Here is a 12434-nt window from a genome sequence, read left to right as displayed (position 1 = left end):
GATTTAGTTGTACACAAAAGGTGTGCACAAAATTACCCAACATCTGTTAATCCATGGGAAGAGGTTTAAATTCTATAATACTGTAATTAATAATTTTGAGATTTATCTAAATTACAGTGAACATGTTGTTGTGTATTCTTACATGATGGGGCCTTAAACTACATGGGCATTGCAGTCCCTTTCATTTAATTCTGTAATTTCCTAACTAAAACAAATATATTGCCATTAATTCAATGGTCATTTAATGTCTAAAATCATTTTAAAAACTATACACTGAGCTTAAATAATAATTGTTACAGAAAGAAGATGGGACAGCCAGCATGGTGTAGTGGTTTAAGGACTGGAAAAGGGCTGTGGTAGACCAGGATTCAAATCCCCACTTTGGCCAAGACGTTTTCTGTTATCCTCAGAGGATGATGATGGCAAACTCCTAAGTAAATGTTGCTAAGAAAACTCCATGATAGGGTAGGGAATACCATAAGTTGGAACTGTCTTAAAGACATACAACAAGAAGTAGAAAGTGGAATATGACCCTTAGGTGCTCTTGAATTTCTCCAAATATATTATTCTCTGGTCAAGATCCAAAGATCTGTGCTTCCATGCATGCACCATGACCCCGCTGCCTCTAGTAAATACCATTCAACTTAATAGTGAGTATGAATGTTGATGTGTAATAGGATCTAATATAGTAAAAGCTTCTGCAAATTATAACAAATACCATAGCAGTTAATACTCCCTCATCCTCAATACAGTCGTTCCTCCACATTTGCAGGTTTGACTTTTGTGATTTGATTGATGCTCTTTAGGAATCTCTGGTTCCTCCAATGTGACGCTATGATTAGCTTCTGCCAGAGGTTTTGCAGGGGCCCTGCACCACCAACTGTAGCAAATGTGGCAGGCTAATTGTACAGTAATTCAGTTGGGAACCAAATATTAGACTGTAGATACACAGTTGGCCTTCTGTAGTCTGTTATGTGCTTTTCAGATGACTTTTAATTATCTAAACATATTCCTAATAGGCAGGCTGAAACTTTGTGGACACTGGCATCATTATATGGATGACAGAACTTTATTGAAATGTGTTTGTCTCCTGTTAGCCATTTGATCATCATGAAAACACTAATGCATGTGACAGCTGTAGACTGCCCACCTACGCGGATTAAAGCCTTGTATACAGCATCCTGTTTCATTCTTTACAGTTGAGTTAAAACTCTTGCAAATCCATTTCATATTCTTTGAACTGGCAAGAAACTGTCTTCTTGTATTCAGATAAAAGTATATAAAGAGTAATGCTTTTGTGATTGTATCAAAAACAGTAGTTTCAGACATATGAGTGCCTGGAGGACTAGTTTCAGACAAAAGGGTGCATCAAAGCATTCTGAAATCGTAATATTACTTTTAGAAGGATTACTGATTCACTGATTCTCTGCTACTTTGTTTTGCATCAGACATTATACAAATATTCCAATATATACCTAAATTAGAGTGGTAGCTTTCAAAGAAGAAATGCGTATACATCAAAGGTGATAATGTCTGGTTAAATTTATGTTGTATTTGCTGTTCATAATAATTAATTAACAAATAATTATTTGTGAGTAAGTTACCAATGTTGCCACTGTGATTATCATTGTGTGCCGTCAAGTAATATCTGACTTATGATGACCTTAAAGTGAACCCATCATGGGATTTTCTTGGCAAGATTTATTCAGAGAAAGATTGGTTTTGCCTTCTTCAGAGGAGAAGAGAGTGTAATTTGCCCAAGGTCACTTAAAAGTTTTCCATGCATAACCTTCCAACTTCAGAGTTTTGTTGATTAGATGTTAAAAGTAAATGCAATCAATTACAGCAACTTTGTTAACTGTATAAAATTCAACTTTGCCCTGAAATGCAGTGTAGAAAAAGCTATTCATAGGGGAGAAACAAAACCTAAAACTAAAGCCCTCCTTTGGCTTACGGACCTAATTCAGTCATTGTGTTACTTCTAAACTGAACTACAGGCATCTATATTCTGGATTTTTCAAACCCAGGTTTACAGAATTTAATGGCCAAGGTAGCCACTGTGTAACAAAAGTATAAATGAGTAATTGAGTTACACTTCGATCTTGGATTTTCAAAATATATTTGACTAGTACCAGACTGGATCCTCAGAATGTTGAATGTTGAATATCTTGATAATTTTTGGTCCATGTTATCCTAAACCTTTACAGAATCCATACAATTATCATTGACAGCCTAAGACTTTAATTCGATTTAGGTGTTTGAGATATCTGAATTTTCTTTCATTTTGGGTAAATGGATTAGAACATTAAAATAAAACAATAGTATGCTTTAAAACTCCTGGAAGGTTTTTCTGTACTATAGTTATTATACAGTTTGTGCTGTTTTTGATTATTAAGAATGTAAACAATTGAGAAATCTTCACTATAATCTACTAGTGGTGTGTGTACTTGCCTTCAAGGGTAAACATAAGGTTTGAAAATAAACAGTATTTAAATATGAGAAGTATTTCAAACAGAGCAATTATTTTAATGATATTTTGATCCAAAATATGAAAAGGCTATTTTTGCCTCTGTGACATGGTGTACTTGATAGTAATGTTTGGTAAATGGCAGGCATGATCTCCTTCTATGGATAAGTCAAGATTTGGGAAGTTTTCAGATGATTTGTAAAGTGTGGAAGCTTGTGTTTGGCAGAAATGATGAGGCTTTGGCAGACAAAATACATTTGTGTGACTATTGCCCAAAGGAAATGAATTTATACAAGGTGCAAAAATAAAATCTGTACTTGCTTGTGGCAGAAGAAATAAAAACCTTCTGCAGAAGAAATGTAGTGTAAGACAGGACTGTAGGAACAGGCTGCTCTACTTTGCAAAAGGGACATCTCAACAACCTCAATAATAGATAACAAAACAAAATCATTGCAGCTATTGGTTTTGGGCAGAATAATCCTGGCCTACTTGTTCCTCTGTTTTCTAAGACCAGTTTGAACTTTCAATTTTATTTTCTTTCTCTAACAATGCTCAGTATTGATTGGGAAAATGATATTCTTTGTCCATTGTTTAGAATAAGAGTTGTCACATGAACAAAAACGTATCACAGGTCCAGTAAAATCTTAATGTTCTGACATTTGAAGACAATTTTTTTAAATGACTGTGATGGTAGATAAAAAGAAGTGGGCAAGCTGAAGGAGCCCTAAGAACTCCAAGAAGGAGAGGCCTTTCTTGAGTTCCATTGTTGAGAGAAAAGCAGACTATAAATAAACAACAACATAAAATGTAGTAGTAACAATTGTAGGTTTTTAGAAAACCTGCATTTTATATGATCCATCTCATAAGCACATGCATTAGTTAAAAGAAGTATTGACAAAGATGTATTTAGTCTTGTGCAATTTTTCTATTAAGGATTTGGCACTTGTTGCTCCCGAAGCTCCCTCAGAACAAGCCAGGCGTGTCTTTCAAACATATGATCCTGAAGGTGAGACATGTCCTCCCATTGAATTCACACTTAAGTGTGCAAAATAAGTATCCAAAAGTCAGGGGGTAAATTCTTTTTTGTCATCAATGTAATATATGAAATGTTTAAAAAATCACTTACCTTGTTGCTAATTGTGGTTTTAAGATAATGAAGTAATATTTTGCTTTAAGAGTATGTAAATATCTGTTATTCTATTATTCTATTTCCATTATCCATTTCCAGCTTGTGTGTTTAAATTGTTCAGGCACTAGTGTCACATTTATACAGTAGTCCCACCATATCTGTTGGAATTTGGTTCTGAGACCCCATGCAAACACAACAAAAAATGAGAGTGATCATGCCACATATTATTAAATGGCAGAGACATGAATACACATGCTTCAGTAGTATTGCACTCAAGTCACCATCATTTAATAATACGAGGCATGATTATACACATTTGCAGATATATTCACAGATGTACTCATATATTCTTGTTTCTTTTAGTTATTGGCTGATTTTGTAGCTTAGTTCCTTAAATGAGACTTCAGGTTGCTCAGTATTCTCTCTTGGAGGATTGATATTCTCTAGTTTAGAAACATGTTTAGACATCTGCTCAATTACACTTTATTAGATGTACAGCCCAGTAAGGCTTAGTTGTTATAGTAGTTCTACTTTGCAAGATAATAAATCACAATCCCCTACAAATCATTAAAGAAGAGGAGGCACCTAGGAAAAGGTGATATCCAAGAAGAGACAGTTATATTGCACACTGGCCTCTTCCATGCAGCTGTATAAAATCCACATTGAACTGGATTATATGGCAGTTGTACTCAGATAATCCAGTTCAAAGCAGATATTATCTGCCTTGATATTCTGGTTATATGGCTGTGTGGAAGATCCTGATGACCGCATAAATGCCTCTGTTAACCATACAAGCACTTTATGTTAAAGATATCTACCAGGTCTTTAAAAACTCAATTATTTCTCTTTCTCACCCCACTCCAGATAATGGCTTTATACCAGACACACTTCTAGAAGATATAATGAAGGCTTTGGACCTTGTATCAGATCCTGAATAGTAAGTATAAATTATACCCTGTGGTTTAAAAGCACATCTCCATAATAAAACTTCATTGTAAGGAATGCAGTTTTGTTCTTTTGATAACAATTCATTCAAAAAGTGCTAGGTTTTTCCTCCTTAACTAGAGGAAATAGTAGTTGACTAAGTATTGAACTACAGTACAGTATGAGCTTTTGGGAAATCTGAATTTGATCATGGGCTATGTAGTGCAAAACGAGTTTGGTTTAGGCATGGATATTACCTTCTTAATGTACTGAATGTACAGTATTTTTATATTTAAATCCAAAACACATGTTAAATAGATTACGCTAATCTAGGGTTGCCTGCCAAAATATACTATTTATTCTAGAAAGAATTAGGTACAGTTTTTAGTTGTCAAGAGAATATCACTTGCATATCTAATGTGCAACACACACAAAGCTGTGTTTTTCAGGCAGCCTGAATCCAACGTACATTTTACAGGTCTGAGGTTGAGTTTCTGGGACATGTAGTTTCGGGGAAAGAGCTAAAAATGGACCCGCACAAGGTTTTACTCGGACTTGGTACTCCAGGAATAGGATGTTTTTGGTTAAAACTTCAGTTATTTCTTCCCAGCATGATGAATGTTAAGAGATTGTGGGAGTCGTAGTCTAAAACATCAAAATGGCCAGACGTTTTACTACTCTGGCTTCCCTCTCTGTGTTATATTGTGTCAAATCTTTTTTGTTTTTAAGCTTGGTCTTTGCAAGACAGTTCAAGAGATGATGGGTATGTTAGTGTTCAAGGCTGTCTGTCGTATCCATTAAGTTTCTGGAATATAATCCCAGGAATTAGTCAGTGTGCCTTTTTCTGAAAGCTTTACCTAATAAGGCGTAGTATTTCAATTATTGTTTCTACTTTGATTTAAAATAAGATTACTTTGGTTTAAAAATAACTCTGTTGGCCACAAGTTCCCATTCCTTTGCATATGTCATTAAGACTCTAAGCACAACAACTTGATTGTTTTTGGCAGTTAAAAGTGTTACAGAACTAGAGCTCTTAGTCATGCAAGAATACAAATCCACCGTGTTTTCTGTTTCTTACCTTTTTATCTTAGTATCAATCTCATGAAGGCAAAATTAGATCCAGAAGGATTGGGAATCATATTACTGGGTCCTTTTCTTCAAGAATTTTTCCCTGAACAGGTAGTGTAACCGTACATTTTATTTCCTCTGGTAAGGCATTTGAAACGTATATGCTCAATTATACTTATTAAAGTATGCACAGGGTTTCAAGCTACAGGCAGTCCCTAAGTTACAAACAAGATAGGTTCTGTATGTTTGTTATTAAGTTGAATGTTTTTGTAAGTCAGAAAAAGTACATTTTAAGTATAACTAGCCAAAAATATATATAATTTTAATTTTTGACAGCATAGAGAAGGGTTAACGCCACTGTGGCATTTGTTTTTCTGAATGTTCAGAAGATTTTTCCTCATTTTCTGTCCCTGTGATAATTGGATTTTGAAAAAATTGGCTTGTTGTGGAAACAAGGATTAGTGATAAAGCTTTAGTGGAGACACCTTTTTCCCATGATAACTCTTCCAGGGGTGAATTTCCCTCCTGAGGGGAAGATTTCTCTCACTTCCTATTGTTTCATTCCCATTCTTAACTATGAGTCATTTGTAAGTCAGATGTTTGTAACTCAGGGACTGTATTCAGTTCCCTTGTCCTTTCTTTCTCTATCCTCAGTTTTCTCCCCACCTCCTTCCCATTTTGTATGCTATGTATCTGAAAACATTTGAAATACTACTGGAACTATAAGCCACATACAATTTTCACCTTTCCTTTTTGCTATGTATGATGTTACCAACTTTTTCAGCTAATGCCACTGTTATCCTCTCTCCGGGCTTGGCATTTTTGGAACAAGTTTGTGATTCTGTTTTGGTCATTTCGGTGCACAGTTAAACATTTTTAGGAGTAAAGAGTCTGGACACATTAGTAGAACACATGCTTTGCCAGCAAAATATTGTTGGAGACATCTTTGGATTTGGTTTGGAAAAAAGGCCAAAATTCTTCAGAGCTGCTGGTTCATCTACACTTAGGGGTGGCCATTATGGGAGAGCTGGGGACCACATTCCTGAAATGACTTGGAAGACACACAACAACAATTGTAAGCCAGTTTTCAAGCCCTGTTCTCCACGTGCTGACTGCAGGCTTTAATAGCAGTCTACAACTAGATTTCACTGCCGAACAGATTGTTCTTTGCTCCATCCCCAAGTTTCAGTGGCAGATGATTTTAAACATTATTGTGGCAGTGGTGCGTTGCAGTCTCAAAAGTGGATCTGGAGGCAAAAAAAGTGGCCTGCAGTCTGCCTTTCCCTGCCATTCACAGTATTTTGCATTTGTTTGAAGAAAATCAAGGGATATCCCTGTCAGTACTCATATTAAATTGGCCAAGCACAAAATGTAATTGCTCACTTGAATGTTAAGCATCATTATTTTTAGAACAGATATAGACAACTACAGGTATAAGACCAATGGAGTAACAAGCAGGGAAATGAGCTATGCTCATTTTGGTCTTCCAATTAATTTCTAGAGCCAGTAACGGTATCTTTATTTTGCAATCCTACTCATGTTTACCCAAAAGTACATAGTATATTCAGTGTGGCTTGCTCTCTGCTAAGTTTGCATGATTTTTGACCCTGGTTTATTTTCCTGACCTGTATGTTCTCCTCCCATATGTCACAGTAAGGTGTAAAATAAATGTGGACTAAATGAAGAAATAAGCTGTACTTTGAAACTGATTATCTTGTGTGTGTTCTTAGGATTCAAAGGTTCAGGAATCATTCCCTGTCTACCACTACAATGGATTGAAGCAATCTAATTACAATGAAAAGGTATGGTGGCATTTTTCTCGTGTGGGTTAATAAGCCCTCGTGGCTGTAAGGTTTTCCTTATCAATGTTTCAGTCATGTTTAAGTGGTAGAACCATATACACTTGTGCACATACATGGTTCCATGCTGGTGACTTTAAACAAGAGTGTACCTTTTAGCAGCCAAATTTAGATGTCTGAAGAGACAGCCCCCATCATACCCATAAGAGAGACAGAGAGGAGAGTAATAGGTTGTTGTAGAGAGAGGGAGATGTACAGGACAACCAATCTGAAATGAGGTCTTTTAGAGAAGAGCCCTGGCTCAATGTCCCTGTGGCTCAAGATTAAGGAAAGTAACAGCCTCACTCTGACTCTAAACAGCTGAACTTACTACTTATGGACTGCTATCAACATTCAGCAATGGTGCAATATTCAGCCCTCAATCCTTCATGAGTCTCAGAGTAATAATGAAGGAGCGCGTCTTTTTAAAAATCTAAGAGTTATGTCCACAATTATTCAGAAAATTGTCTTGCATCATTTTATGATGTTCTGCTAGCCTACGTAACTTTTTCCAAAGGATGTACTGCTATAACCTGCCTGAATAGTGCAACCTTAAGCAGGCAATGTTTCCTTTTAGTCATGAAGTTATTATAGTCATTTAACATTAAATCAAAGGCCATTCTCGTATAAATACAGTAGAGTCTCACTTATCCAACGTTCTGGATTATCCAACGCATTTTTGTAGTCAATGTTTTCAATATATCATATTTTGGTGCTAAATTCATAAATACAGTAATTCCTACATAGTATTACTGCATATTGAACTACTTTTTCTGTCAAATTTGTTGTATAACATGATGTTTTGGTGCTTAATTTGTAAAATCATAACCTAATTTGATGTTTAATAGGCTTTTCCTTAATGCCTCCTTATTATCCAACATATTCACTTATCCAACATTCTGCTGGCCCGTTTATGTTGGATAAGGGAGACTCTACTATATTGAGTTCTCCTATGGAAGCTAGATTTTGGGGTGCATCCTGCTGTATTTGAGGATACCATGAGCCTTGCATGTAAATAGAGGCTTAGTATTTCCCTATGAAAGCAATGCAATTCTTTTTTTTAACATTTAGGGATTATATTTAGTAAGTATACTAAGAATTCTATGAGTTTATTTCAAGTGTCCAACAAGATACGGAATGTTAATTTTAAGCTTTTGTGTACTTTTGAGTGTGAAATAGCTGTTTCTTTCCCACCGCAGACTAAACTGATTAATTCCGTTTGGGCAGGTCATGTATGTTGAAGGTACAGCCATGATTATGGGCTTTGAAGACCCAATGCTACAAACCGATGATACTCCAATCAAGCGCTGTTTGCAGACAAAGTGGCCCTACATAGAACTGCTTTGGACCACAGATCGATCCCCCTCATTAAATTGATGTTCAGAGTATACTTTGTATGAATTACTGTCCAATGCTTTGAATGGGGGTATGGGAGGCAGCTGCCTGTATTTAAAAAAAACAAAACAAAAAAAGCAAGCCAACTATATTTTGACTGTGTCGCTATACACTGGTATCACTGGGAAACTGTAAATAAAACACCTTTTCAGTGTTAATTAGAATATTTAATTTTTTTAACAATTGGACTGATTTATTTTTTACCAACTAGTTCCTCTTTGGCCACAGTAGTGCAGTTAAAATGTGTGTTTCTCACCCAGAATCCTCCCTGTTCAGCTTAAAAAGAACCTGGGAATAGTCAAGTAGTACAGCATCTGCATATTAGCTTTTTTAAAAACTGTCTTAAATATCATAGTATTCACTCCTTTATTCACTTGTTCAGCCATACGTTTTTATTTAAATCGGACTGCCTTAGGGTGCAACCCATTTGGGAAACGGGCTGTGCAACACATGATGGTGCTCTTACAATCCCCATTGATTCCTATGGGGTTTGTTCAGGGAAACTTCCAAGTGGATAGTGGCCTACTATAGCATCATAACTTTGGGACTAGATTGGCATTTGCACTAAATATGCTTGGATGAGTTAAATCACTGCTGTTTTCCTTCAAATATCCCAAGCTACATGGTTTGATTCAAATGTGGCACAAATGGTGAATTCCAAAATATGATTAACTATAAAATTATAAACACTATTTATTGGTGGCGGTATTGTTCCCAAAGTTTTACCAGACTGGGTACATTCAAAGTCAGAGTGGGGTTTAAGAAAAGTAAATATTAATATTCAAAGTCGTATAAAAGAGATGTTTTAAGAACATTACAGCTGAAAGAGCTTGTGCTATGATTTTTAAGATGTTCATATTATTATTGCCAAATACCTCTTCTCATTATATCCTTAGAAAAAAATATGCCAGCACAGTTGTATGTTTCATGCATGAAAGCATCTGTTATTCACATAGTATAGTCCATTATTTATTACCTAGCAAGGCCTAAATAAAACAAAAACTTACTTTAAAATGATTTAGTGTTTTTCCTCTTTGCATCTCCAATTTGTATTTGCCTATATAAGTATGTAGGTGTTACAAAGTAACTATCTGGATACTGTGTAAAGAGTAAAATGTTGGGATTGTTTAGGTGAAGCACTATTAGGACTATTCTGTGCAAAATACTGTGCAATAATGTAATTCCTGGAGGCATCCTGGTAGCAAAGTGTACATCTGCACTGTAGAATTAATTCAGTTTGACACCACATTCACTGCCATGGCGCAATGCTATATATAGAATCATGGGAGCTGTAGTTTTACAAGATCTTTTGCCTTCTCTGCCAGAGTTCTGCAACTTTGCCATTGAACCATAGCAGTTGAAGTGGTACAGTGAGTTGTAGTCAAGATGTTCTCTGAAAATCTCGGGTCCATTTACTTTATTCCTTCCTCATCTTCCCCCAGCGTGAGAGAAGACATAGAAATGTAGATCTCACTTACAAAATGGGACACTTATTTTTGCTGGTATTCAGAATAGTGGTATTTTAGCAGTGCTAGAAAACAAAGATTGCTTTAACCAGTGTTCAGCATACTTAGAACTTTGTATGTGATATTCCTGAGTGAGACAACTTTGGTGAGAACCTTCTCAATGGACTTCCCAAAGGATATTATTTCAAAAAGTGAAAGAGATGTTTGTTTGTTTTTAAAATGAGAATCAAGAGAAGTCATCTGTGCAAGTAAGTGGGAAACAATGGGGAGGGAGGTTTAAAATGAAAAGTTATCACAATATAATATTAGGCTTGGTCATATTGATATCAGGACTTTTCATTTCAACCTTTCCTAAATGGCCAAGTGTGTTCTTCAGCCTGATTCGAAGTGTGTTTAACATATTTTAACAAAAATGTTTAACTCTCTAGCATTGTAGTTCTGCTAGACACCCGCCTGTTTGTTTCATCCAATGACCTGTGAGTTGAATTTGCTAGCAGGGACTATAAATCAAAGGCCCCATCTATACTTCGCATGTAGAAGGTCCCAAAGTCCATCCAAACATCTCATTTTGAAAGACTGTTGGTGATAAGGCTGCAAAAAATATTTTCAGAGAAACTTGTAGGGCAATTTTCAGTCAAAACAGATAATGCTTTGATAAGCTGACCAAATCAACCCATGTCTAGAACTGATTTATGCAGACTGCAAAGCTGGCTATAGAGTGGGGTGACTGCCTCAAGCAGCAGATCTTGGAGGTCATAAGACGGCAACAAATAGTCCAGTTAGAAAATGTATAATTGACTTTTTGCTACCATAGAGAGAAAAGGTATCTATGGGACCTTTTAACAATTTAAACAATTTTAGATATTAAAGTTCAATTTGAATGAGACAGTGTCTCTGATGTTCACTATCAGCAGTGTCTCTGATGTTCACAATCAGGCAGCAGAATTTCTTTGACCTATCCTGATGATCCCAAATTTCATTTACCTTCCTATATTTCTTCTGAAGTTCCTGGGGATTCAGTTATTAATCCAATTCATTTTGACACTTGTTTGTCTACATGCCTTAAAGACACGAGCAGACAAATGACCCAATTAATAACATGAAGTTGTACTAACAGATCCCTTCAAGGAATGTTTCTGAAAGGGATGATCAAGGGGGAACTGCATTTTCCCCAAAGGAAGTTGGACTTGCTATAAAGCAAATTGAAAGCAGTTGAAACACCAAAGGGAGGAGGTCTTGGAGTGCAGGAACGCTATCTTGTTTGTGTTTTAAGTCAGCCCTGTTTTGTTTTAACTTGGATGAGGAGAAGGCTAAAGTCACACTAAGGGTTTTGTTTTGTTTGTGTATTCTTCTGGGTGGGCAAGGCCCTGTAAAATAAATTCAGTGCCTCTGGAGGGGCAAGGTCTGTTTGTCTTGGTCAGAGTTTCCTTTCAGAAATCCGCCCTTTGCACCTTTTCCACCCAGGCCTGGCTGGGAGACGGTCCTTTGGAGAGATAACAGTTTTTATGGTATTTCTATAGGGTGGGAATGACACTTTTTCTATTCCTGCTTTATTTCAGGGCACTTGCCAGATTCAAGCAGAAAAGGTTCAAGATCAGCTGCCCCTTCATATTTCACAATTATAGGCTTCTTTTTTCTTATAGGTAACAATTTACTTTTGTTTATTTGACAGGGTGGCTGCTGCTGTTTTTCATTTGTATTTCCTTTTTCCCCCTCCAATTAAAAACAGAAGCATTGCAAAAATTGCAGGATTGTATCTTGAGAAAGTACAGGGAACACATTCAATTAAAACTTTTCTTCTAGTAGCAGTGTCAAAATAATTCATTCTTCCTCTCTTTTGAGCCCTTGATGTGTGTCTGCAATGACACAATTGGAGATTAATTGTAGATTGCATCCCTCTCTGAATAATAGTGGTGATGATGATGCCATGAGAGAGATAGAAATGATAGATCAGCAGATGATAGATTTTTCTTATATAATATTTCCAAATGGGAAAGTGAAAAAAGAGGACAAATAATTCAGTGAATGAAGAGTTCAAAACATTTCTACTATCGGTTGCATTCCTTCAAGATGTTTCTGATTAGCCCCAGTCTTCTCACAAAAAGAAAGCCGTCTTCAACCTCAGCAACATGCAGTGGATGAAGGAT

The 12434-nt window shown here is 36.2% G+C and overlaps 1 protein-coding gene across 1 annotated transcript in view; it reads left to right on the top strand.

The window, feature by feature from the left end:
- The window catches only part of mindy3 (MINDY lysine 48 deubiquitinase 3), a 34949-nt gene extending 25111 nt beyond the window's left edge, over positions 1 to 9838 (top strand). The window contains exons 12-16 of the mRNA XM_003221957.4: positions 3401 to 3473; positions 4461 to 4533; positions 5612 to 5699; positions 7319 to 7390; positions 8654 to 9838. Of these exons, the coding sequence (XP_003222005.1) occupies positions 3401 to 3473; positions 4461 to 4533; positions 5612 to 5699; positions 7319 to 7390; positions 8654 to 8803 (456 nt within the window). The 3' untranslated portion in view covers positions 8804 to 9838. The remainder of the gene's footprint in view (positions 1 to 3400; positions 3474 to 4460; positions 4534 to 5611; positions 5700 to 7318; positions 7391 to 8653) is intronic.
- Positions 9839 to 12434: the final 2596 nt, after the last annotated feature.

Source organism: Anolis carolinensis, chromosome 6 (assembly GCF_035594765.1).
Source record: "Anolis carolinensis isolate JA03-04 chromosome 6, rAnoCar3.1.pri, whole genome shotgun sequence".
NCBI lineage: Eukaryota > Metazoa > Chordata > Lepidosauria > Squamata > Dactyloidae > Anolis > Anolis carolinensis.
The sequence above is the reverse complement of the archived record's forward strand: the minus strand, read 5'-3'. Positions and strand labels throughout refer to the sequence as shown.